The sequence below is a fragment of the Fundulus heteroclitus genome, chromosome 16 (genome assembly GCF_011125445.2).
Source record: "Fundulus heteroclitus isolate FHET01 chromosome 16, MU-UCD_Fhet_4.1, whole genome shotgun sequence".
Lineage (NCBI taxonomy): Eukaryota > Metazoa > Chordata > Actinopteri > Cyprinodontiformes > Fundulidae > Fundulus > Fundulus heteroclitus.
Window position 1 is genome coordinate 10,537,812 of NC_046376.1, and position 13,274 is coordinate 10,551,085.

At 41.3% G+C, this 13,274-nt stretch overlaps 1 protein-coding gene across 3 annotated transcripts in view; it reads left to right on the forward strand.

Moving 5' to 3' along the window:
* Window positions 1-13,274, forward strand: part of asic2 (acid-sensing (proton-gated) ion channel 2) — a 516,811-nt gene that overhangs the window by 340,510 nt on the left and 163,027 nt on the right. The window contains exon 1 of one of the 3 annotated variants that reach the window (XM_012851411.3): window positions 168-2,381. The exons of the other annotated variants lie outside the window; for them this stretch is intronic. Coding sequence (XP_012706865.2) covers window positions 1,689-2,381 — 693 coding nt within the window. The 5' untranslated portion in view covers window positions 168-1,688. Of the gene's footprint in view, window positions 1-167; window positions 2,382-13,274 lie in introns of those variants that run through there. 3 annotated transcript variants of the gene reach the window in all.

The window sequence follows — 13,274 nt, forward strand, 5'->3', positions numbered from 1 at the left end:
TTTTAAAAACATGTTCCTACATATATTTTCAACTTTCACGCTTGGAAAAAGGAAGAAGAGAAAAATTTGGTGAAGACTGAAAGCTGATGAAATATTGTAATTGGTGTGCACTGGATGCAAACGTCTGCCTCTCACCGTTCTATGGCTGCTTAGCAGCAGCGGCAGGCAAACAGAGGGGGGCGAAGGACTGCACAAGTTAGCGCGGAGAGAGACAGGCGCTCTCATCAGTGACAGACTCACCGGCTGCGTGGACAGAGCAGTGGCGCAGGAAGAGGAGAAGAGGTGACACGGGGAGGAAGAGCCGCCTGTAAACTGGAGGAAACCACACGAGAGAGAGGGAGGCGGGATAAACAGAGCGATCACAGAGGAGAGAGAAGTCATTCAGAGCAGGGAGAAGGAGAACGCTGGCACAATCAGACAAGGACTAAGAGGGGAGGAAAGCGCACAGAGAAGCCTTTCCTAACGGAGAGAGAAGCCGGAGCGTGTGCACAAAGTGGAAAAGAAGAAGAATAAAAGGAGGAGGAGAGTGATCCTGACCAAGGGCTTGACTGATATAGCAGAAGAGGAGGAGGAGCGTGAGGGCAAGTTGATAGATTTGATTTGGAGAGAGTATTTTTAGAAAGGAGCAAGGACATGACAGGAATACTAAGATGAGAGATGCTCTCTGTAAGTCGCGGAGAAAAACTAGGGACGAAAAGAGAGGAGCAGGAGACGGAGCAAAGGCGGTGAGAGATGCTGAGATCAGAGTGTCACTGAGTGGATTAGCCCAGCTCTGATTTCCCGTAGAAAAGCTCTGTGCATGTCCGTGAATATGCATGAATGCCGTGTTTTAATCATTAAAGCGTGCTGTGTGTTTCCAACTGCGACTGTGGGGCTGAGAAGCAGATCCAAAACTACTTGGCAGATCCCTGAAGAATCTAATAAGACCGCCCAAAGCTGAGCGCGAGAAGAGTCAGAGCATCTAAAGTGAGAATGCACAGTGGAACCGAAAACAAATTAGCCCTGAATACCTTTCATGAATTAAAGCTTGTACTGATTGCAGGAAAAGACTGATAATGATCTCTGGATGTACACCTCTGTGAGCCCGATGAGCTTTGAAGCACAAAGCTAGAACTCCAAAAAAGGGGCAGGCTGGAACAAGGGAAGCTCTGCTACAACAGACCACACCAACCCATCCCTCATCCCTGTCATCTCATTATTTTAATTATCTTCCCTTCCTACATTCGTTTCTCTCCTCACTGCTTATCCTTCGGTATTTTGCATTCTGCTCCCTTCCCTTCCTGTCTCTTCCTCTTCCTCTTATTTTTTTCCTTTGCTCTCTCTGTCTCATCATCTCTTGTTCACTGTCACACTAACTGCCATGGATGCTGGACGCGCTCATGTAGAAGACACCTTGCTTAGAGCACATTTGCCTCTCTGATTTGTCTCTTCTTTCCCTGCTGAGTTGAATGATTGAAGCAATTTTCCAACTGAAAGTAGAAAAGAGGACCAACAAGTAGCTGCTGCTGCTGCTGCTGCTGCTGCTGAGTGATGAGGGGACAACTTTAAACCACAAGGCGTTAATTGAAAGGGGCTTTTCGATGTGCATGCAGCATCATTGTGGCTGTGAGCGCGCGGATAAATAAGGGTCATACGGCCAAATTTGTATCCATGTGTGGATTACAGTAGAGGATTTCTCCTGGAGCTACATGTTGGCCCCAGCCCCTGAGGCCTGGCTAGGAAATGAAGCCTCTCCTGCGGTTGTAGGAGCGCTGTGGGCAGCAATGGCCCTGCAAGGGCACTGTCTCCGGAGGGGATCCCCAGCCATGATCAGAAAGCCTCGCAGGCGACGTCACATGAAACCAACTTTGGCTCAGGTCACATCCACTCTGTTATCAAGGACACGTCTGCATGGCCTGCGGCATGTTTGTGTCCCCGGTGGCTCCGTTGGCCGTCGGGCCTTCTGGCTGCTGGCCCTGTGCACCTCCCTCGGGTTGCTGTTATCCTGGTCCTCCAACCGCCTGCTTCACTGGCTCTCCTTTCCCACGTACACACGGGTCCACACTGAATGGGCCAAAGAACTCGCCTTCCCCGCTGTTACCATCTGCAACAATAACCCAATTCGCCTGAACAAACTTACAAAGAGCGACCTGTACTTCGCTGGCCACTGGCTTGGCTTGCTGCTTGCTAACCGGACAGTGAGACCTATGGTTCTGGACTTGATGCAGGAGGACCGTTTGCCCTGGTTCAGAAAACTCTCAGACTTCAGGCTCTTTCTGCCGCCCAGAAACTTTGAGGGAACCAACCTGGAGTTTATGGACAGACTGAGCCACCAGCTGGATGAAATGCTTCTGTCCTGCAAATACAGAGGCGAGCCCTGTGGAGCTCACAACTTCTCTTCAGTAAGTCCAACTCTGTTACGTTTTCTGGAAATGATCTGAAAACTTTGACAGGTTATATAAAGCAGCCTGAAACTGCATCAGAACCGCATTTCAAGGTGAAGTAATGCAAATTATCCCAGCATGCAGAGAGAATGATCGCGTTATTATTTAAAAGGACATTTGCTTTAGTGAGCCATGTTTTCATCCAGAGGCGAAGCGCTATGCTAAGGTTAGCATGTTTAGTTTTTATTTCAGTTAATCTCCCAGTTAATCAAGAATGGACCAAAAATTCAGAATAAGTCGTCCTGCTTTGCCTTGATCAACATGAGATTATATGACAAGTGTTCCAGTCGTGCTCAGTGCTTTTTTTGTGGGAGTTGGAAATATGTGTTAGAAATGGTGCCTATCTGCAGTGGTCAGTGGGTGAGAGGCGGGGTACTCCCTGGACAGGTCACCAGTATATCACAGTGTCTCTCTCTGTCTCTCTCTTGCTCTCATTAATGTCCTGATGATGTCAAAATAGAGAAGGTTAATATAGTGTAGTTTTTGGACAATTTTTTTCCCCATTCACGAAGATGACAAAGAAATACATTTCCACATATGATGGTCTGAATGGAAAAATAGGCTTAATTGTGACCATAATTCTGTTTTGTTCAGATCACCACCACTGATATTTACCTCAACAGGTTTTCCTGCTTGTTTGTAATTCTCCTGCTTTTAAAGGGGTAGTTCAGAGCATGCTCAACACGCCATAACTGAATAAAAGCAAAGTAGTGTTTTCTTTCTTTATTTAAAAATGGACAATACACTTTAATTAACATTAGTATGTCTAGCATGTGTGGTATGTAACCTCACTGACAATGGATAAACTTTTTAGGGCATATAAATGTGTTTGTGTGTGTGTGTCCTGTCTGGCAATGTAGCAGTAAGAATTGTTTTCTTAGTGCTAAAGAGAGCCCAACAGATTTTACTTTCACAAGTGGAGCCTTACTGCTTTTGCCATAGTGCTCCACCTGATTTTTATATGCACGAAGCTTTATTCGATTTTATGCTGGGACTATTTAATGTTCAATGGACACTGAAATAGGAAGGTAGCAGAGGAACAAAAAGGAGAGAAATAGATGAGACAATGATCCTTTGAGTCTTCTTCTACACCTGCAAATAGAGATATATAAAGAACAGCAAAACCAACCGATAAAGTATTACAGATATGAACGACCAATGCCTTGATACCATCACTGAAACATATATAGTATAAAATTAATATGAAATGAATCTGACAGCTAAAGCTAATAAGGGTTTTCCTCTATAGAAATGAATCTGCAAGTACCTGAATCCAAGCACATGCAGGTGTTGGTGAGAGTGTACTAGTATATGAAAGGTTTATCCTTGAGAAAAATGGTCATTAGTGGTTGTGAGGAGCCACAGACTCCCCCACCACCACCACCAGAGCGCCGAGGCAGACACCAAGGGAAACAGAAACCCAGATGCCCGAAGGGACCCCCAGAGTAAAGGTGCCCAAGAGGGGCCAACACAGGGAAAGCTGCCTCCCCATCCCAGGGAAGAGCAGAGATGGGCCCTAGGAAACCCCCCAACTCCCACAATGCCAAAGCATCAGAAGCCGCGAGGACGAGCCCGTGGGCTCCGCCGGCAGCCTGCTGTGCCAGAGCAGATCCAGCCACGGGCCCCAGGGACCAGAGGCCCACTAACACAAGTTTTCTGTACAGCTAAGATTCAAATTACTCAGGGCATCTCCACAGATGAAAACATCTAAACTATCTTTCTTAGGTGCCAAAAGTAAATGGTAATAAAGTGTAGTTGAGCAATAATAAATAGCCTTTTCAAGACTTCAAATACTGAACATCAACTGTCCTTTAGACATCCTGGTGTGTAAAACACAAGGTCCAGATTGCCATTTGAACGCAGCAGGATGCTGCTGCTCACTGCACTCCGTCTAGGCCTAAAATCGTTTTTATCTTTTCAGGAGACGCTGTTATATTCATTGCAACCCTGTTCTCAGTGTCTGGTCAGCGATTGTTGACGGGAGTCTCTGTGTAGCTGTATGGTTTCCATTTGTCTTTCCAGCTCTAGCGGCAGCTCCTGCTGCTTCTGCCCTCTTTGTCTTGTCTTTTTGCCACAACAGAACCTCAACAAGATAGTCAAGTGGGCAAAAAAAACTAAGAAATAATGTTTGGTTTATTGTATAATTGAGTGGACGGGAGAGATTTTTAAATTCAGATCTTAAGGTGTTGTTGTTTTGTTCTGCATCTGCTCACTTGTTACAGGCCACTGTCTGTGTCGAGGTGAAACGCTGTCAAGTGGATCCTGATGCACAGATTCAGTTCCATGGTGAAACTTGTTTTTTGTTTTTTCTGAGAATGGGAGCTGTATGTGTTGAGTTCAAGACTGTGGTGAGTTTTCCCCTGGCTGAATGATTTTTCACGTTTATATGTGAACACTGTACGGATGGATCAAGCTGCTGATGGAGAAAACATTTGCTGAGGGCAACCGCTGTGCAGACCTTAAAACACAGTCTGTCTCTTCTCTTCAAAACATCAGCAAAAACCGGTGAAGCCGTGGAGGTCAATGCTGCTGCAGCTGCCCCCCTACGTGCACAAATAAATAAGTACCTATGACATGGATTTCTATTTTAAGCACGGGTTTCCATCAGTTTATCACACGGACAGTTTGTTGGAAATAGTCAGGTTTACTGTGCTAATTAGAGCAGCGTTGATTTATCAGTCCTCCCTTCTTTCTTGCCTTGTTTTACCTTAAAGGGGGTCTTCTGCTGGTAATAGGGCCTCAGCGGTTTCGCTAATCTCATTATCCTCCTGCTGCAAGTCAGCAAAGACTCCCCGAGGCCCCTTCAGTATCGCTGTCACTCTGAGACCAAAACAGAGGCAACAGCCGCATTAAACGAGATACAGAGAACACAGGTGCAAAGGCAAGGAAGGAGATAAACATGAGAGCGCTCAAATTGTGTGTGTAAATTTGTGTGATGTGACGGAGGGCGAGTGTGAAATCTAGTTTTGATTGGAGTTGGTTATCGCCAGGTTGAAAGTCCTCGGGATGCTTTGAACTGTCGAGCAGGGAGTAGTTTGAGGAGAGAAGAAAAACGCATGTCTACAGGTTGGAAAGGAGGGATGACATGAAGAAAAAGGCGACTGGCTGGGAATACAAATAGGTCCCATAACTCTGGACAGCCCCTTGAGCAGCAGGGTTTCATGTGCTGAATCCACTGTATCATACAGACCTAGGCAGGCTGATCAATAAATCTATTAAGTCGGTGCTGTAGTTTATGATGGTCTATTTTACTCCCACATCTCCAATAGTGATGTACTCTCAGCTATCCCTCGGTGAGGCCCATCAGCGGGGAATGACAGAGCAGGAAAAGTGAGGCAAACTGTTCTCGCCTTCTGCAATTAAAGTAAATGGCACCCTAGGAGCCTGCGCTTCAGTACATGGAGCAGATACACATCTCCTCCCTGCTTCCCAGAGCTCCATCTAGGACAAGATAACTGCACCTGCAATGACAAATTAACCACCACTATGGGTTGAAGAGTTGCACCTAATCAGACTGAAGTCAGGGAGTGTCTAGCTACTGCGGTTCATCAACTCTGTGTTTATAAAAATCTCAGAACTCCACCTACTTGATGGCTGCAAAAGGCTCTTAAGAGTTTACCTTGAGTATCATGGCCGTTTTGTCGCAAAGGCAACATAGGCAATTGCCTGAGGCGACAAACCTGCAGACTGACTGCTGGAAGAAACTGTTTTTATTATTATTATGAGAATTTTGTTGTATCTAGCACAGCAAAACCCTCTGCAAACATCAGACACCATCCCAAACTTCAGTATCACAATGATGGTGGAGCAGCTTTTTGGTTTGTTCTTTTATTGTTGTTCCTAGATCTGCTTCAAACATAAGTCCATCCATAACGGCTTACCTTGCATGGTTGCAGGGAGGCCGGTGCCTTTCTCCCGCAGTCATTGGGCGTGAGGCAGGGTCCGCCCTGGACATTTTGCCAGTGCATCACAGGACAACAAAGAAACACAAAGCACAAAACAACCACACAGTAAGGGGAGCACTCTTACTTAAGGGCAATTTATAAAGACATAAGAACATCCACAGATGTGCTGAAAAAATATGCAAACTCTACGCAGAAACTCGGACCTTTTTGCTGCAAGTGATCGATGCAGCCAGCTGTGCCACCATGCAGCACATGCAAAAGAAAGCTCTAGCTTTCTAAGAGTATTTAGCCTATCATTGCTTTAAACATACATGGTATACATGTCTGTTGAAGTTTTAGTTCATTTCCAGTTACTAGTAGGACATTTAATTGAAAAGCCTGAGTGTGTGTAGGTGTCAATGTAGGTGTCAGTTTTATTTATATAGTACACTTAAAAATGAGTTGACCTAAGTGCTTAAAAGTTACACCAACATTCATAAGGTAATATAATTAAACTTTAATAAGATTGAAAAAACTGAAGAATTACGATTAAAAAAACAAACAATTTAGTATAAATCTGCATTTGGAGTCAGATTTTTTTATACAAATATTGGATAAAATATCTTCTAGAGGGTAGCAGAATCCCTGACTGCTTAATCAAATATCACTGCTTTAGGAAAACAAAGCTCTGGAACATCCTCTTTTATTTGTTTTATTGAATACAGGTGACATTAGCCTCACATGTAGACAAACTGATTTTGTGCATTAGGCTTCTTAAGAGCAAATAGATTGAGCAGATAGATTTGTCTGAATCTTCCGACATCAGTATCCAAACACTTATGAATAACTATTTTCTACATTACAATTTAACAATTTTTTTTTTTTTTGGTTCAGTTAGCAGTTTTTGGGATCCTGTTTCCAGGTATAACGTCTTTTTTCATTCTGCAGCCAGAGTTATCTATCGTTTTACTTCAAGCGCTTTGGGACCTTCTGTTGACTAACTTTCTCTACTGAGCACGGACTAAATGAACAGATTGACTGAAGCTTATTGTAAAGCAGTCTTCAAAGCCTGATCTGTCCCTGCAGAGTGTAGAGGGGCCCGTGATTGAGGTTTAAGCACATCCAGGTAATAATGAGGGGCTCTGACCTTTTCAGTAGGATTATGGAAAGCAACACCATACGCTATTGATTTGGACTGAATGAGAAGAACAAGAGCGCTTGTCAGATACAACCTGTAGCTCCAACCAAAGCAATCTCATTAACTACGGGTCACCCGATACTGACCGCTACCATCGCTCCTGCTCCAATTTCACTGAAGCTCATCTGATTTGTTTTATTTGCTCAAAGTTTCACACTGTAAAGCAGAAACACATCTTCTGTTTTCATTTAAATTACCACATTGCTGATTATCACCATGCCTCAGTCAAACCCAAGGCCACTGAGAATGGATGTATTCTTTTAATACTAGCCTGAAACGGAATTTACAGAAGAGGATTAGGGCCATTAAAAATAATAAATTGAAAAGTCTATTCAGTTCTGACTTTATAATCAGAATTCTGAGATTAAAGTCAGAATTCTAAGAAAAAAGTCAGAATTGAATAGACTTTTATTTTTGTTTTTTTGAATGGCCCTAATCGTCTTCCGTAGGAGATGCAGTGATTATACATAGTTGATACCGATGAAGTCATGTTGCTGTACAAAAAAAGGCATTTAACTTATTTAATTAGGAAAACTAACACATGCTGTTCTGTTCCCTGAATATTGTTAGCTGAAGCTGTCCACGGTGTCTGACACAGTTTTAAATTATGGTTGTATTACAGAAAACAAAATCATAAAAAACAGTGTCAAGTTCTTATGTAAGATAGAGAGCAAGTAAAGGCAGAGGCATTGGTTGCAGCTTCAAGCAGCATATATAAAAGCTTCACTTGACCTCAAATTCCACCATTTGATATTTTGCATCCCATACAAACTTTCTTCCCTTTAAATATATGCACAAACTCAAACATATCTATTAGAAAACATTCACTCAAAAGACCTTTGGGCAAAAACCACACACTTCTACTCGAGTCTTTGCATTGTGTGCTCAGCTAGGATTTATGGATGCTAATGGAACTAATATGTGAAACAGCCTTTAGCAGCATGAACCGCAAGTAGCACTACGGATTCAAACATTACCTTAGAGTTACATCAAGTCTCTGACACAAGGTCAACAAAACAAAGGTGTTAGATGATCATTGCAGGGAACTTCTGTCGAATTGCACTACGTTGCTTCACAGTACGTGTTAATTTTAGGAAAGCTTAAGATCAAGGTTGTGTTAAAGGTTCAAAAGACAGATGGAGTCACCCCCCACCCCCCACACCCTTTGAAATATGCAATATCAATATCATATTCCCACAGAAGGCAGGGTAAAGACCTTCCTGATTTTTTTTTTTTTCCTTTTTTGGCCAACAGCCTTCTCAATAATCCTCCCAAATAGCTCTTTGAAATATTCAGATTTTAATTTGATTAGTTAGTTTTGCTGCATTCCAGTGTTTCAGGTAGTCTCGTTAACAGAAATGCAAAACAAGTAGTCGTCATGATATTTAGATCTACGTCACTTGACAACAAAGAAGTTTGTTTGAATGCTCTCATAATTATAATTTTAGATTGATAGCTTTTCAATGATGCTGTTTTAGCAGAATAGATACACAAGTGAGTCGTCCATCCATTTCTGTCAGGGCAAAAAATCTATAAGAAGCAGGATATTGTAAAAAGTAGAAACTAATAATAATATGGATATTCCCTCTGTATCAGGCATTAAAAATTGTGGGTTTTTTAACCACAGTTTTCATCTAGCTACACTGTGTTCCCCATTTTGCTGCATACTGACATGATTTCCCCGTGACAGTGTCTGATCTGGTGACAGCCACGCCAAATGAGGGCTGGAAATTGTGGGTTCTGTTTCTTCTCAGTCCTCCTCTTTTTATCTTCTTTCTGAAACCAACTCAGCTGTAATTTCACTCAGGTTGAAATTCTACCTCTTTTTCTCTCTCTATCCTTCAAACAGATATCACCTCTTTTGTGCACCACTAGTTTTCATTTCAAAATTCACAAGAACAAAGTCAGGGAGCGGAGAAAAAGCACATTCCTGTCTTTCCTCCTTGAATCTTTTCTGCCTGTGTGCCTTGCAGCAAGCACCTAATCTGCTGCTGCTTCAGTCAAGTGGTTTTACTGTGAGCAGGTTTTTGTCTGGTGGATGACTTATATAATGAAAAAAATACACAATATATGTATACATATGAAGCGTCCTTCAATTTACGCTGTTGATCCGACAGCTTTGAATCTTTTTAACACGCAACAAAGATTAAAGGAAGATAATAAAAGAAAATGCAAACAGACTTAAAGTAAAATGGTTGTTCCTGCTGGGATTTCTTTCTTCTTTTTTGCACTTCTCAAAACTAATTTCAAAAGAGAACATAGGTCTTTGAAACAAACTTAAAAGTTTAATTGGTTTAATTTTGAATACATTTGAAAAAATAAAATAAACCCCAAACCAATCAATGTGTACTTTGTTCCACTTTCCCTCTCTTCAGCAAAAGCTTCTTTGAGGTGTAGATTGAAGTGCTGTGTGGGAAGATCACACTCTTAATTGATGGAAAAAGAAAAAAAATGGCCATCGTTTTCAGATTGTAAGCAAACTACATAATATCTGACATTTATCAGTTTTTTTTTTTCATGGGAGTCAGTATAGGACAGGAGGTGGAACTGGTTACACAGGTCGAAATGAATAAAAATAAAATGGGGAGTGTGTATCAAGAGATAAAGTAGACAGGAGTATGCCGATTTTAAGCTCAAATGAATCAGAGTTCTTCAGTTTAAGTCCAAACATGTAGCATATCACCATTATTAAGCCTTTCCAGATGTTGGTGGATAAATAGTGTTAAAATAAATACTCTATTTAGTAGCTCATTAAGTTTAGTCTCATAGCATTTAAATAAAACATAAATTACTTCCTTTGTATCATGTAAGCTGTGGATTAATTATTTTGTTGATCGCTCTAAAAATTAAAAGCAAACTAGTCTTGTTCTGCTTGACTTGTCGGATATCTTTTTTTGTTATTATGACAATTATTTTAGCCAGTGCCGGTCACGCCTGCCATATGGGTTCTCATAAAAGAAGCACAAAGTATACAGGACTGTCTCATTAGAATATTGTGATAAAGTTCTTTATTTTCTGTAATGCAATTAAAAAACATGAAATGTCATACTATCTGGATTCATTACAAATCAACTGAAATATCGCAAGCCTTTTATTGTTTTAATATCGCTGATTATGGCGTACAGCTGAAGAAAACTCAAAATTCCTATCTCAAAATATTAGAATATTTCCTCAGACCAAGTAAAAATAATTATAACAGCAAAACAAAATTTGAAAATGTCCATTAATGTACTCAGTACTTGGTTGGGAATCCTTTTGCACAGATTACTGCATCAATGCGGCGTGGCATGGAGGCAATCAGCCTGTGGCATTGCTGAGGTGTTATGGATGCCCAGGATGCTTCAATAGCGGCCTTTAGCTCATTTGCATTGTTGGCTCTGGTGTCTTTCAGCTTCTTCTTCACAATACCCCACAAATTCTCTATGGGGTTCAGGTCAGGGGAATTGGCAGGCCAATCAAGGACAGTAATGCCATGGTCAGTACACCAGTTACTGTGAGAATCTTATGTCGTCTCTTAACCACTACCATACTTGTGATTTAGTTTACTGAACCAAGCTGAGTGTTTTTCAAGGCTCAGGAAACCCTGCAGTGTTTTGAGTTAATTAGACAATTCAAGTGATTAATTGAATAGCCTACTAGTATATTTTTTCACGATATTCTATTATTTTGAGATAGGATATTTGGGTTTCCTAAGCTGTAAGCCATAATCAGCGATATTAAAACAATAAAAGGCTTGCGATATTTCAGTAGATTTGTAATGAATCCAGAATGTATGACATTTCATGTTTTTTAATTGCATTACAGAAAATAAAGAACTTTATCACAATATTCTAATTTTCTGAGACAGTCCTGTAGTTGATGATAACATGTAATTTAACATTTAAGTGTACTCGTGAACTTGCAGATACGGTAATGCATAGTTGTTATGGTAATTATTTCTGCATGGTTCATATCCATGCGTTGTCTTGGATGTAGCAAAGAAACCAACACTGACTGTCTAATTCGTTCTTGAACATCCCAAGCTATTTCCAGGCCAGAAGGAATCCCTCCCACTGAGTTCTTGGTCTGCCCCCCAAGGATGCCACCTTGTCTCTAAGTAAAGGAAGCTCATTTCTGCCTCTTCTGTCCAGGATCTCTTTCGGTCAGACCCCATCCAAACACAAACGGGTTGTTTTATTCAGATAGGGGGGTCACGTCCAGACGAAGCGGCTGCAAACCCTACAACATTTGAACGACTTCCAGAGTGGGAAAGTTTGAAGCCACCCCCACGGCTGCTTCATCTGGAAACCCCTATCCACATAAGCTACATTATGCATGTTTGCCCATAGGAGCCAACAGAGACCTTGCCTCTGCGTTATCATAACAACAACATTGGCGGACTTCAGAGTAGAGTTTGTGTTTCAGACGCTATTCAATTAATTGTTGATTTTTAACTAACACATTTTCCTCCTCTACTGCATTTGTATGTACCACCTTCTCATCTGTCTGTACAAATGCCTTTTTCCTTTCTCCTGCATTTGCTCCTCTTCCTTATTTACTTAAGTGATTGGCGCGGGGGCAGCCTATACGCGGCAATCACAGCCATGGCATAGGTATTACAGCTCCTTGGTGAGTTTTCATCTTTATGCTCAGACTTTTCTGTGCATATACAATGTTGGGCTCCATGTGGTTGTAGCCGGAATCCATATCTCATGACCATAGGTGAGAGAGGGACCTGTAAACTTAAAGCTTCACTTCGTCCTCTGATTGTACCTCGGCTGGAGATCTCTTAATAAATTGCAGAACCCCAAACTCACAAAGCAGCCCTGCAAAATTCTTTCAGGGACCTGGTTGTAAGCTTTGTTCAGGTCAATCAAACACATACAAACTAGACAACCAGGTTCTCCTGACGAGGCAAAAGTCTCATTGCCCCCACTGAATCAGCGGCTCTACAGTCAGTTGGAGCCTCCTTTCCATACAATTAGCAGAATATATAACTTAAACCTTTCTCCCATTTTGCAGTTTTCCTCATCTTATTGCTTTAATAATGATGGATGGTGGCCAAAAATATGTAAGAAAACTTTGTATAATGCAGTCATGCCCATAATTCTATTGTACTTTCTGTCAATATGTACTATTGTTAATTACATTCACATGCACAAAGCAGGGAGCTTTCAACTAAATAGCATATAGGTGGTCAAATATCGTTTTCTATCAGTGAAGGATAGCAGCAGAATAACACACTAAGTCATCCGGGTTTTGATTGATTTAAATGAACAAATAAAATGAATTCAGCTTTCACAAAACTCATTTGAGAAAAAAAGAAAATCTGATGGGGACAATCTGACAAAACAATATAAAGAAAGGGGTATTTTTGACTTGCAGGATCATCACAAGGTTTCTTTCAGCATACACTAATATTAGTACCACAAAAAGACTGTAGGTTAACCTAAAACAACATAAATTAATTCTGCATTGACATGATATACAGTGATAGATATAAAAGTGAATAAAATAAATATACAACTGCTGATCTGAGAATAAACACTATCGGATAAGACATGCTAATTCAAGAGATGTTTTCTGTCATTTTCTTTTAAATCATTCTTTGCCAATAATAATGAATCTTCTCGCTGATAGCGCCGGAACAAACCAAAGGAATGCAAAATAAGATTAGCTCTTTATGTGACAGCGCAAGATATCGCGGTGCTGCATACAATCTGATGGGAGGAAAGAGATAAACATATCAGCGCTGTCTGCGGCACAAGCATTGAAGATGTGAATCTTTAA